Below are 13,646 nucleotides of genomic sequence, written 5' to 3'. Positions count from 1 at the left end.
GATTCAACATACAGTCCCCTAGTGGTCAAGAAAATGTTTTGTTGCAGAATCATATATTGCAAAAGTAATTAAACTGTGCATTTCATGTAAGTGTAATGAAGACTGTAAGGAAATTTGCCAAACTTCCTGTCGATTAAGGAAGTATATTATAGAGGTGTATTTTATGCTTAACTGAATTGCAGAACAGCACTAATGCTCACAAAGTTTGCAGTTTCTTCATTTTGGCATAGAATCACATTGCATAAATTTAAAAACTCACATTGAACTCCTCCCGAAATAGTTTGCCCTCATCGGCTGAGCGTTTCTGAACTTCATGTTCCAAAGCTTCCACTGGAATAGGAGGGTACCTCTTTGAAACTGTGGGAGATCTGGTAAGTAGCATCACTGTCTGTTGCTCTGCTTGATCAAAAATTGATTAAAGAGTTCATTAAAAACCAGCAAACATAATGAAAGCAATTGATGTACTATTGTATAAATCTAAGTTCAGTTTTATCACAAGGAGGAACAGAATAAATGATGAGGACAAGAATCAATAACCCATTAGGGATCATTTTTTTCTGCCTTTGTGCTGCTCCTCCAAAAGTGCATACTGTAAATTTGACTGCACATTGCATCTGATTTTCATGTCATTTAACCCAATGGTTGAAAAACTGAGCAGTACATCCCCAGATTTTCAAAATGAACTGCTGATGGGCAATGTTTCTGATTGGAGTCCAAAATCAAAAAAAAAATCCATACCTGACCCAGGTTCAGAATTCCATCATTCTTAGTCACTTCACACACATACTTTCTCCCTTTCACAGATTCATAATCTCTGTACAATGTGCATTAAGTGCACTATGATACATGCAATGCACCTGACTGCACATGATGGTGCTTACCTCACATCCAGAGTTATACGTGTTAATCACTCAATTTTAGTACTCCTGATAAACTCTGTGGATAAAGTCATCACTATGTTTGGCACTGAGCCATACTAATCAGAGGGACTCAGATTGGATCTCTGGCCTGTACCAAGTTAGCACATCCTCACTTGGGTGCTGCAGTTGCCTCTGGCCTACAGAAGGGGAAAAGAAAATCCAGCTCCTGATCTCTACGCAATGATTGCTGCTGGGAATGGTATGTGTGCGGGTGTTGGATGATCAAACTCAGCACTGAAGCCCTCCACAATCAAGTCGTCAGCCAAAGCTCACCATTACATCTGATGCAGGAAGAATGCCTTTGGTGTAAATTACCAGAGTGACCTGCTCCCATGCAACCACCTCCCAACCAGGGTCAGCACCTTTGGGAAAGGAACGGAGGATGTAGGTAGAAAATTAGGAAAACAGAATCTCTCCTCTCACATCGGCACGGCTTGATATGAAGGAAGAGTAAGAAGGGTCAAATTCTCCCTGTTTGGATAACTAATTAGTTGACATACTTAGTGTGAACAGTGGAGTCTTACCACACCATGCAAGAGACTCTAGTGGACTAAAGTTGCAAAGAAACAAAATCCTTATATACAATAGGACTAGTTATTGTTCAATTAGGAACAGATTTGCATATGTCACAATCATCCTTATATCATACTTCAGCAAATCAATTTAAGCAAAAGCATATATGAATCTAAGCAAATGGGTTTGTAGGAAATTAGTTCTGCCGGTGTTGATGATAAGTCAGCATGCTGTGTTGGCAGTTCAACATGCAGTGTGGCTCATGTGAAGCAGATCCACACATAGTGAGCTCTAATTTATGCTGTGCCTGTGGAGAAGGAGGAAAGCAGAGGCCAGGGAGTCAAGCAGGTCGTGTCCCAAGCTGTCTACACTTGTCTCCCAGAGATCAACTTATGAGTGCCAGAGGCAGAGGCACTGACTGTCTAGCTGGGGAACTATTGGATGGCTTGGGAAGAGTGTCAAGTAAATTTGAACATGAATGGAAGAAATAAAAAGTGCTGTAGCTGCATTTATTTCATCTGGGTATATGCGCTGTCTGAATAGATCAAAACATAGAAAATTCAGGAACAATCAGAGAGGTCAAAATCAGGTCGAAATGATTTCAGAGCTCATCCCTAGCAACATCTAATTAATATTACAACCTTAACTGTAAAAGCGGGCTCTTCACAGAATTCCTAATTTAGTGAGATAGTTAATTTTGCCATCAAAAGAGCATAAAGAATGAATCTGAGCTTGGTGGTGTAAATTAGACTTTTATGATCTTCCCCAAGAGACAGAACAAAGAAGTAAAAGGAAAGATTTCATTATTATAGATATGATGATTTCATCATCTTTTTCTCTGAAAGGTTTAATTTTTGTCACAAGTCTATAAAGTGCGTAATAGGGTGCTAAGATGATCTAGAGCACATTTATATAGTATATTCACTGACATCTATGAGATGAAATGTAACGATTACAAAAAGTCTGCTATAAGCAATTTTGCATTAATCACATTTGGAAAATATGAGAAGATAGAGCTTTGGACGTCCAAGTTAATGTCTGGATCACAATGTAAAAAAAAATCAGCCTTTTTCTGCATGAAGCAGTTAAGACTCATGAATTAAGAGTCACAATCTTTCTGAGTTTCTCAGAATCACGTTTTGAAACCGAATGCAATTTACCAAGTAATACAATCTGAATGCAAATACATTATTTGCATCTGATTCATGTGGTTTGTTCGATGAACCTGCAGGACCAGGAAATATACAAATAGTTGTTGAATACGATCATAAGCTACTTGCCTGTGGTTTTATAGCTCATGAGTTATGTACAACGTAACCTAAGCCCAGTTAAGTGCAATTCAATTTGCATCCTATAACTCCTTGTTACATATTCTCTATTTAGTTTTCAAACAGAGTTCAAAACGGATGTCACAGATATAAACTCACTCAAATAAGAACTAAAAATGCTGGAAAAATGCAGCAGGTCAGCCAGCATACATGTATATCTAGATATAAAAATGGGTACCATTTTGGTTGAAGATGCTTCATCAGAACTGAAAGGGCTATTTTCAATTGCAGTGAAGTGCCTCTTTCTAAAACATGAACCTAAGTTTTTTCCTGTTTGGATGCTGATAAACCTGTTGTGTATTTGCAGCAATTCCAGTTTTTATTTCAAATTTCCAGCGCACACAAACTCAAATTACCTTGTTCTTCTAAAATACCATTTGGAATCTTCTTCTCTCCCCCAATGACAACGTCCTTTTTCCTTTTTCTTAATCTTAAGATAAACATAAAATAGAAGCATGTATGCAGATAACGAACTCCCAGATATTGGCATGTTTCTTACTGTCACATAAAGCATCTGCTTTGAACCAGATTTAACACAACTTACTCTGCAGTACAATCTTTAAATTCATGCGTAAACAAGTTAAATTTATGCTTTAAGATATGGTTGCTGGATATAGAACGCCCAATATTATCACGTTTTTAAAAACATAAATAAAAGTAGAAATATCTTCCAGGAAGTTAGTAAATGTAACTTGTACAATTGACGTAGAAGTAGAAAGGTGAAAACAGTTTGACAAAAGTAACCTGATTGTTTTAAGATACAGGCCAAGAAAGAAGGTTAGAAATGTGGCCGTTAGGCCTATGTGAGTGGAACCTGAAGAAAAGGAAATGAGTACTGAGTCGAGAGAGGAAGCAAGTCAGCACAAGTATCTTAGAACTAGCTGTATTAACACTGAAGCTACTCTTGTCAAAGAAGCAAGAGCCAGAATTTCTGGTATGCTACATACAAAGTACTTCTGCCTTCGGTGTTGTAAAAGCTAGATTCCTCCAGACTCTTTCAATGCACTCTCCTGGGACCTTATCAGCCGCATCAACATTTGAATTAGTGGGTTGGGCAGTTCTTGCATTTCCTACTCTGTAGCTGCCTTCCTGTTTGGCTACATGAACTGCTCCACCTATTGATGAATTGAAGTTTTGATCATTCCTTTGATTGGTTGTGAGCTTGCTAAATAAAGATGGAGGTTCTTTCTGTACAGCGTGGTTTATTTTATTTGTTCAGGCGCATAAACGGGCAAAAAGAAAACAAAAAGTTACAGTGCACAGGGAATCTGCAGCAACAATATTACTGTGGAAAAGCTGCACAAGCTTATTTTTGTCACAATACAAATGATAAAACCCTTCGCTCAATATGCTACGCAAAGCATCCTGTCAGTGAGGCTGTGGTCTAGGTGTTCTGATCTGGTTGCAGTTTAATGTAGTGTATTGACCGGCTGTATTGGATCAACTCAGTATCAAAATTATTACTGGCTCCAGGTGTAGCTTTGTATATATGCATGAAGGTCGCCTAGTGCGAGGAACTAGAGAGTTGGCATTCAGGTGAAACATGAAGAATTGTAGGCACTTAAAGGGAAATGGTAAACCTCATGGGGAGTAGGGAATAGGGAAATGTCATGGATTGTTGTGGCCTTTGGAAAAGGCTCCAAAACTATTTCGACCCACTGGCAGCCTTTGCCAATGCTGAAGAGGCAGAGGGGTAAGAAATAAAAAGAAAGCCAACGTGAAGACACAAAATATTGTTGACAAGTGGAGCAGCCCACATCTGATCCTTTGTTTGTAAAGCGGAACTGGTGCTACATGAGGAGGTAGCAAGGAGAGTGGCACTGCTTATTTGCCAAAAGGAAAATAGATTGTTTTTTGTTAACTAAAACATTCAACCCACCTTCAGCCCATCAACTGCTGAAACCTTGGCGCAGGCCTTTGCCAACCCCAGGTTCAGCTATTCCAATGCTCTCCTGAATGGCCTTCAACTCTTCACAATCTGTGAGTTTTAGGTTATCTGAAACTCTGCTGCTTATATGTTATTCTGCGCCAAATATCATCTCCCCTGTCCTTGCTATTTTGGCTCTTGTTCCCCCAGTACCTCAGCTTTGGGGAGTCAGGAGGTGAGTTACTCACCACAGGATTCCTAGCCTCTGACATGCTCTTGTCGCCACAGTATTTATATGACTAGTCCAGTTCAGTTTCTGGTCAATGGTAATCCCCAGCATATTAATAGTGGGGGATTCATTGATGGCAATGCCATTGATTGTCAAGGGAAAATGGTTAGATTCTCTCTTGTTGGCGACTGTCATTGTCTGGCACTCATGTGGCGCGAGTGTTACTTGCCACTTGTCAGCTCAAGCCTAGATATTGTTTAGCTCTTGCTGCATTTGGACATGGACTGCTTCAGTATCTGAGGACATGGTGCAATCATCAGCGAACATCCCCACTTCTGACCTTATGATGGAGGGGAAGTCATTAATGAAGCAGCTGAAGATGTTAGTGAAGGGATAGTATCCTGAGGAGCTCCTGCAGTGATGTTCTGGAACTGAGATGATTAGCCCCCAACAACCACGGCCGTCGTCCTTTGTGCTAGGTATGACTCCAACCAGTGGAGAGTTTTCCTCTGATTCCCATTGACTCCAATTTTGCTAGGGCTCCTTGATGCCACACTTGGTCAAATGCTGCCTTCATGTCAAGGGCAGTCATGGTAACCCGACCTCTGGAGTTCAGCTCTTTTGCCCATGTTTGAACTAAGGCTGTAATGAGGTCAGGAGCGGAGTGGTCCTGCCAGAACCCAAACTGAACGTCAGTGAGGAAGTTATTGCTAAGCAAGTATCGCTTGATAGCACTGTTGATGACCCCTTCCATGACTTTATTGATGAACAAGAGTAGACTGATGGAGTGGTAATGGGTTGGGTTGGCTTTGTCCTGGTTTTGTGTACAGGACATACCTGGGCAATTTTCCACAAAGTCGAGGGGATGCCAGAGTTGTAGCTGTACTGGGACAGCTTGGCTAGGGGTGCAGCAAGTTCTGCAGCACAAGTCTTCAGTACTATTGCTGGAATATTGTCAGGGCCTATTGCCTATGCAGTATCCAGTGCCTTCAGTCGTTTCTTGATAACACGTGAATTGAGTTGACTAAAGACTGGCACCTGTGATGCTGGGGACCTCCAGAGGAAGCTGAGATGGATCATCCACTCATCCCTTCTGGCTGAAGATTGATGAGGATGCTTATCTTTTGCACTGCTGTGCTGGGCTCCTCTATCGTTGAGGATGGGGATATTTGTGGAGCCAATTGCTCCAGTGAGTTGTTTAATTGTCTACAACCATTCACAACTGGATGTGGCAGGACTGCAGAGCTTAGATCTGATCTGTTCATTGTGGGATCGCTTAACTCTATCACTTGCTGCTTATGCTGTTTGGCATGCAAGTAGTCCTGTTTTGTAGCTTCACCAGGTTGACATCTGATTTTTAGGTATGCCTGGTGCTGCTCCCGGCATGCCCTCCTGCACTCTTAATTGAACCAGTGTAGATCCAGGTAGAGTGGGGGATATGCCAGGCCATACGGTTACAGATTGTGGCTGAGTACAATTCTGCTGCTGCTAATGGCCTCCAGCACCTCATGAATGCCCAGGACAGATTGCGAGATCTGTTCGAAATCTATCCCATTTAGCACGGTGGTGGTGCCACACAACACAATGGAGGGTCTCCTCAATGCGAAGATGGGACATTGTCTCCTCAAGGACTGTGCAGTGGTCATTCTTACCGATCGTGTCGTGGGCAGATGTATCTGTGGCAGGCAGGTTGGTGAGGATGAGACCAAGTATGTTTTTCCCTCTTGTTGGTTACCTCACCGCCTACCGCAGACCCAGTCTAGCAGCTATGTCCTTTAGGTCTCGGCCAGCTCGGTCTGTGGTGGTGCTACCGAGACATTCTTGGGGACATTGAAGTTCCCCACCCAGCCTACCTTCTGCGCCCTTGCCACTCTTAGTGCTTCTTCCAAGTGGTGTCCAACATGGAGGGGTCTGATTCAGCAGTTGCAGGGGGGACACGTGGTAATCAGCAGGAAGTTTCCTTGCCCATATTTGTCCTGATGACATGAGATTTCATGGGGGCCGGAGTTGAGGTTGAAGACTCCCAGGGCAACTCCCTCCTGACTATCTGCCACTGTGCTGCCACTGGGACAAGACATACCCAGGGATAGTGATGGTGGTGTCTGGGAGATGATCTGTAAGGTATGATTCTGTGAGTATGACTAGTGTCAGGCTGTTACTTGACTATTCTGTGAGACAGCTCTCTCAATTTTGGCACAAGCCCCCAAAGGTCAATAAGGAGTACTTTGCAGGGTCAACAGGGCTAGGTTTGTCGTTGGTATTTTCCGATGCCGGTGGGCCATCCAGTTTCATTTCTTTTTATTGACTTTTTAGTGGTTTGATGCAACTGAGTGGCTTGCTAGGCCATTTCTGAGGGCATTTAAGAGTGAACCACAGCACTGCAGATCTGGACTCACATGTAGGCCAGACCAGGTAAGGATGGAAGATTTCCTTCCCTAAAGGGCATTAGTAAACTAGGTGTGTTTTTACAAAAATCGAGATTGTTTTCAAGGTCATCATTAGATTTTTAATTCGAGATTTTTATTGAATTCAAATTGCACCATCTGCCATGGTGGGATTCAACCCCCAGAGCATTACCCTGGGTCTCTGGATTACCAGTGACAATACCACTATGTCATTAACCAAGCTGTTGTTATCTTTCCTGATATTTCCCCTTCTGGATTCCTGTTCATTTTTGCCCTATGCATCTAAGAAGTAGTTTTTTCTAAGTTAAATACAGTGTTATATAGATGTAATGATAAAAGCAAAATACTGTGGATGCTGGAAAACAAAAGCAGAAAATGCAGGAAAATCTCAGCAGGTCTAGCAGCATCTGTGGAGAGAGAAAAACAGTTAACACTTTGAGTCCGTATAATCCTTCCTCAGAGCAAGGGTGTGTTATATGAATGCAAGTTGCTCTGTCTATTGCTGGTTTAATAGTTGCCCAACCTCCTTTACCAGCCTTACGTAAGGACTATAGATTCTGCTTTGTTAGGGTTATTTTCCACTCATGGAATTACTTCAGAACAAATTGGTTTTTAGAGCATTTTCCACTGATGACTAAATTGTTTTGTTGAACGAACCTTTTTGTTCCCGGGAGGAGCTTTTAGTGTATTTGTCATGATTAGGGAGTGTGGTAATTATGGTTTTATTTAGTATGTAATGTACCTTTAAGAATAATACTTGTTAAGGAAGATCACATGATCTTTAGTACCCAATAGGAGAGTAGCACGGGCTACCTTTGTGGTTAGTGGCTCGTAGTGTAGAGGTAGAGTTTGAAGTGAAAGCACATGTGTAGTTGCCGCTGAGTACTTTTGTAAAAGAACTAGAAGTTTTCACCTAAAAGTGCCTGCTGATTAACTCTATCAATAGTACCAACTCGGCCCCCACTCACAACAAACTGGCGATGAGGACAAAACAAGTTTAACAGAAGAAATCAAGCGAAATGAAATTGGCACGGTACCTTGTCCGGTAATTGTAAGTAGGAGTTCCGTTCGAATCGATGAAGTAATTCCCTCTCAGAATGTCGAAATTCGAAAGAATTGATCCTTTTGATCTAGCCATGGACGATTGGTCTCATTACATTGAACGTTCATTTTCCAAGTGAACGAGATTATGGGGGAAGAGGAGAGGTCAGCGACCCTCTTAAGTATAAGTTTGAATAAAACCTATGGCTTGATTCAAAGTTCAATGGCACCCAGTGCCCCAGATTTGAAAAATTTTGTTGAATTGGTAGACCTCGTGAAGAGTCATTATCAACCAAAGCCCTCAGTAACGATGCAAAGATTCAAGTTTAACTCGAGAAATAGAGCTCCAGGGGAGACAGTTGCATGCTATGTGAGTTTGGTACATCTATAAATGACATCCTCAGATATTGTTTAGTGTGTGCCGTGAATGAGGACACGATTCAGAAGAGATTATTGTCCAAAGTGAATCTGGATTTCAAGAAGGTGCTAGAGATAGCACTGGCCATAGAAAGCTCAGTAAAAGATTCAAAAGCCGTACAGGGCACGCAAAATGGTGCCATCCTCCACATCGGGCGGGGAAATTCTAGCCAAATAGGGTGTGAAAAGCCAAGACCGAGAAGCAGGGAACAGCCCACGCTAGCTGGAAAATGAGAAAAAAATGACTTAGCAGCAAAAACAAAGAATAATTTAATAGAGATGGAAACAAGCAGTTTTTAACGATTGGTAGTTTAAAAAATTTGAATGTTATTATTGTCACAGAAGTGGGCATATAATGAAGCAGTGCAAGGAAAGAATCAAGCAGGCTTTTAAACAAAAGAAAAAACCCAGTGAGATCTACAATGTAGAAGAGCCTAAAACAACAAATTCAGACATTTATTCATTGCTTAATCTGAAAGTTGGAATGACAGAACCGATACTTATAACAGTGAAAGTAAATGGCAGACCTGTTAGAATGAGTTGGACACAGGAGCTTCCACTACAGTAATTGGGGAACATGCCTTCAGATATTTGAATAATGGGGAACATCAATTAAATTTAGAAGAAGCAATTGCCCAATTAAGAACATATATGGATGAAGACATTCAAGTCAGAGGCATAAGTCGAGTAACTGTCCATTATGGAATCCAATTGGTAAAGCTGCCAGTGTTGGTACTGAGAGGCAGAGGACCAAGCCTCCTAGGCTGAAATTGCCTAAGGGAAATCGACCTTCTGATTGACCGCTTAGATTCCAAAAGGAAGCTGGGGGCGTTCCTGTTTTGGAAAAGGAGTGTGTAAGGACTCAATAACCTGAAGAAATACAGGCTGTCTTAAGCCAAAACATGGAAGAACAGCAGAAGGAACTTGAAGAGACCATGCTTAAGGACAGAGTTCGAGACTAGGTGAGCAACCTTCGAAAGGAAGAAGAAAACCTGCTGAAAGACCTTCACACACTACAAAATTCCCTCAGGTCAAAGTTTGTACCTCTGGAGAAGTATGAAGAGAAGCAGAAAGAATTCAGCACTTCTCTGAATAAACAGAAGAATGAGTTGGCAGAGAAGACACAACAATGTTCAATTTTCCAGGAGGCATCAAACAAATACATAAAAGAGATGGAAGAGCTGAAGAATCAGCTACATGAAGCCAAAGAGTCTTTGGAAGCAAAAATTGCAGAATTTTCTAAGGAGCAGACAGATGATGAAATTTTGGGAGACTCAACTCAAGTTGAGCTTGAAAGAAGTCTGGCCAATATTGAAGTCAAAAAGATTAAATTCAGCGCTATAAAGAAGGCAGCACATAGATAGAAGACACACAAACATAAATAAAACTTTAATCCTGGCATCATACAAGTATACTTTCGTACATAAGCCTTTATAAGAAAAAGATGAGGATGTTCCAGTTCCACCGTTTTATTGTTAAATTTCTTAGATTCCTCGCCGGTATGCACTCGACAGATCAGAGACTGGACAAGTTGGGACCCAGTCCTATCTCCAGTACGGGAACAAGTGCTAAATGGTTGGTCACAGGAGCCTCTATCTGATGAAATGAAACTGTACTTTAACAGAAGACATAAAATAACCAGCCAGGATGGCATCTTATTGTGGGTGATAGTTCCTCCAAAGGGAAGGGAGTCACTTTTAATTGAACTACACAGTGCACATCTACGAATATTCCGAATGAAGGCCATAGCACACAGCTACCTATAGTGGACTGGGATGAATAATGAAATATATTGAATATACATATGATATTTACAAGTACAAATTTCTCAGACAACAAATTATTTACGCTGGGTAGGAAATTTACAAGTTCAATCTTTCAGGTGGTTTCCTGATATGTGTGAATCGTTGCAGCTCTACAACTTCAGATTCTTTGTCAGGAACCTCCTTTTCCAGAGTTGCCTGAACATCAGATGCTTTGGTGGGCACTTGCAGTTCTGTATCCTCAACTCTTATAGGAACATTGTGTGCAATGTCAACAACTGCAGAAGTTGCTTTTAACAGCTTCGTTACATCATTGGGTGTGGCCAGGAAGACCATGGACGCGGTTACACATTGACCATGTGGAACCTTTCATGGGAACAATGTTTCTGCTCATTGTCGATGCCCACTCAAAATGGTTGGACGCAAATGAGATGAAGTCACCAACGTCTTCTGTTACAATTGAGAAGCTACAGCAAATTTTGCCATTAATGGGCTACCAGCAGTCCGTTTGTGATAACAGCAGAGCATTTATGAGTGCTGAGTTTCAATGGTTTTTCAGCCTCAACGGTATCACTCATGTAAAAACTTCATCATACCACCCTTCCTCAAATGGACTGGCCGAAAGGGCAGTTCAAACGTTCAAGGCAGGTATGAAGAAGTTAACTGGAGATTCCTTAGCACTTTCTTTTTCATTACAGGACTACCCCTCACACAATGACAGGTATCGCACCTGCGGAGGTATTGATGAAACACTGTCTCAGGACGTGATTGAGCTTAAAAATGCTGAATTTAGAGGGGAAAGTGGAGTCAGAGAAGCCAGAAAACCAGACATTACTGGTATAGTCGTGAGAGGAAATTTACTGTGGGAAAGACAGTATACGTGAAGAACTTTGGAGAAGGACCAAAGTGGTTACTGGGTGAAATAAGTGGTGACTGGACCACTATCTTATCACATGGAGGTGGAAGGCCGAGTCACACAGGAACATGTGGATCATCTAAGGAAGAGAGAAACAAATTACCAAAAATTGTTTCCAACAGTGTTCCCGACCAGGTCACCGTTTCCTGTTGAGAGGACTCAACCCAGTACAGATATGTTTGATGTTCCTTAAGAGTTGAGGATACAGAACTGCAGGTGTCCACCGAAGAACCTGATGTTCATGCAACTCTGGAAAAGGAGGCTCCTGACAAAGCATATGAAGTTGTAGAGCTGCAACGTTCCACATGCATCAGGAAACCACCTGAAAGACTAAACTTGTAAATTTCCTACCCAGTGTAAATAATTTGTTGTCTTGAGAAATTTGTACTTGTAAATATAACATGTATATTCGAGTAAAGGGGGTGGGATGTGGTAATTACGGCTTTATTTAGTGTGTAATATACCTTGAAGAATAATACTTGTTAAGGAAGATCACATGATCTTTAGTACCCAATAGGAGTGTGGCATGGGCTCTGTGGCTAATAGTTAGTAGTGTAGAGACAGAGTTTGAAGTGAAAGCACATGTGTGGTTGCTGCTGAGTACTTTGTAAATAAACTAAAAGTTTCCACCTAAGGAGTGACTGCTGATCAACTCTATCAATAGTACCAACTTGGCCACATGCACAACAGGGAGTAACTTGAAATAAAAACAGAAAATGCTGGATATACTTCATAGGCTGCATCCCTGGAGAGAGAAACAAGGAGGAGAATTTTACTGGCCATAGGAGGTGGGATCACAGCATGGAGGGGGGTGGCAGGTAATATTAGGGGGAAGCCAGGTTGGATCAGCCTCCTGACATGGTCCTGCCACTGGGGCGTTTCCCACCAGAAGGAAGCAGGAAACAAACTTGAATATTGAAAAGGCCCATTAATGGCCATTGACATTTTGTTGATGTGGATCGACACAGCCCCATAGGGTGTGGAGGCCTCCAGCTGAAGGCAGGCAGCATCCCAGTGGCAGTCCATGGGGTTTCAGGCGGGGGCAGTATTTTTCCATTCAAAGTGGGCCAATCAGACAAGGAAGGCAGCCAGCCCCTGTGACCCCAGCAATTAGGTCACAGAAGATTCCCCTCTATTGATATCTTGTTAAAGTTTTTAAAATGTTTCTTCAGCCGAGAGCATGTAGGTTCCAGGGGCCTTGCATGCCTCAGCAGTGGCCACTGGTCCTGGTGGTACTGCTGAGCTGCCAATCCTCTGAGCCAGCAGCCGACGGCAAAACCTGATGGCAGCTCATGGTTAAACTGCTGCCGGTAAAATCGAGATGGAAGATCCATCACCCTCCTTGACATCCGTTGAGACCCGACATGAAAGATAAAATTCTGCTGCAACTTTTCAGGTTGGCGACCTTTCCTTCTGATGAAAGGTCATTGCTCTGAGATGTTGCCTGACCTGATGAGTAGTTCCAGCATTTTCTATTTTTATTTCAGGCTCCCAGCATCCACAATATTTTGCTTTTGTATTAGGGGGTAACATGGCAGTGAATTCATTCTCTGATAATTTTTTTGTATTGAATTTTAAGTAAAACGTTGGTCGGTTTAAATAAAAACTCCATTTTTTTATCTGGATCTGCAAGTGCAGGAGAATGTCCGATGATGTCAAAAGAAGTGCTAAACTCCTTTGTCACTAGTGCAGAGCTATTAGAAAATGATTTGCAGAACACTGTGAGCAAATTGCTTTCACTGTGCGCTTCATAAATCTCCAAAGCAACTAGTTAATGCTTTACAATGGATGCTTCATAGGAGCATTACACAAGTCATGTTACATGTAGATTGCATACAAAATCTCTTAGCCTGTAAAATGCAACATATTTTCTGTCAGATACATACATCAATTATATATTTTTTTCAAAAAGCTGAACGCTTACCTGAAATAAAGAACAGCGCCAATTGAAATCACAATCGCCAGTGGCACAATTACATATACAGGAATATACGAATCTGAATAAAGTGGAGAAAATCATTTTGAAAAGGAGCACAGATTCATTAAAATCGTACACTTGGTTATCAGTAAAGTGCAGAAATTGGAACATGGTCACTGTTTGGTGGTTTGAGATTTATGCGATAGTTTATGTTTTCCCCAATCGGCTGCCACTGTGCTACAGGAACCTTCTGGCACACCCACATGGTTTTTCCTTAAGTGTGAGTTCAGATAGTGGATGTTGGCAGGTTATGTGGTTGCAAAGAGCAG

The 13,646-nt window shown here is 41.7% G+C and overlaps 1 protein-coding gene across 6 annotated transcripts in view; it reads right to left on the bottom strand.

The window, feature by feature from the left end:
- ptprea (protein tyrosine phosphatase receptor type Ea) overlaps positions 1 to 13,646 on the bottom strand; it is a 227,793-nt gene that overhangs the window by 49,622 nt on the left and 164,525 nt on the right. For 2 of the 6 annotated variants that reach the window (XM_041209369.1, XM_041209370.1), the window contains exons 4-6: positions 13,324 to 13,396; positions 3,118 to 3,191; positions 260 to 399 (exon numbers count right to left, since the gene is read on the bottom strand). In XM_041209369.1, the coding sequence (XP_041065303.1) occupies positions 260 to 399; positions 3,118 to 3,191; positions 13,324 to 13,396 (287 nt within the window). Of the gene's footprint in view, positions 1 to 259; positions 400 to 3,117; positions 3,206 to 3,708; positions 3,825 to 13,323; positions 13,397 to 13,646 lie in introns of those variants that run through there. The other 4 variants (XM_041209371.1, XM_041209374.1, XM_041209373.1 and 1 more) reach the window with 4 other exon arrangements.

This window comes from Carcharodon carcharias, chromosome 17 (assembly GCF_017639515.1).
Source record: "Carcharodon carcharias isolate sCarCar2 chromosome 17, sCarCar2.pri, whole genome shotgun sequence".
Lineage (NCBI taxonomy): Eukaryota > Metazoa > Chordata > Chondrichthyes > Lamniformes > Lamnidae > Carcharodon > Carcharodon carcharias.
Note: the sequence above shows the minus strand (reverse complement) of the source record. Positions and strands in the feature narration are given on the sequence as shown.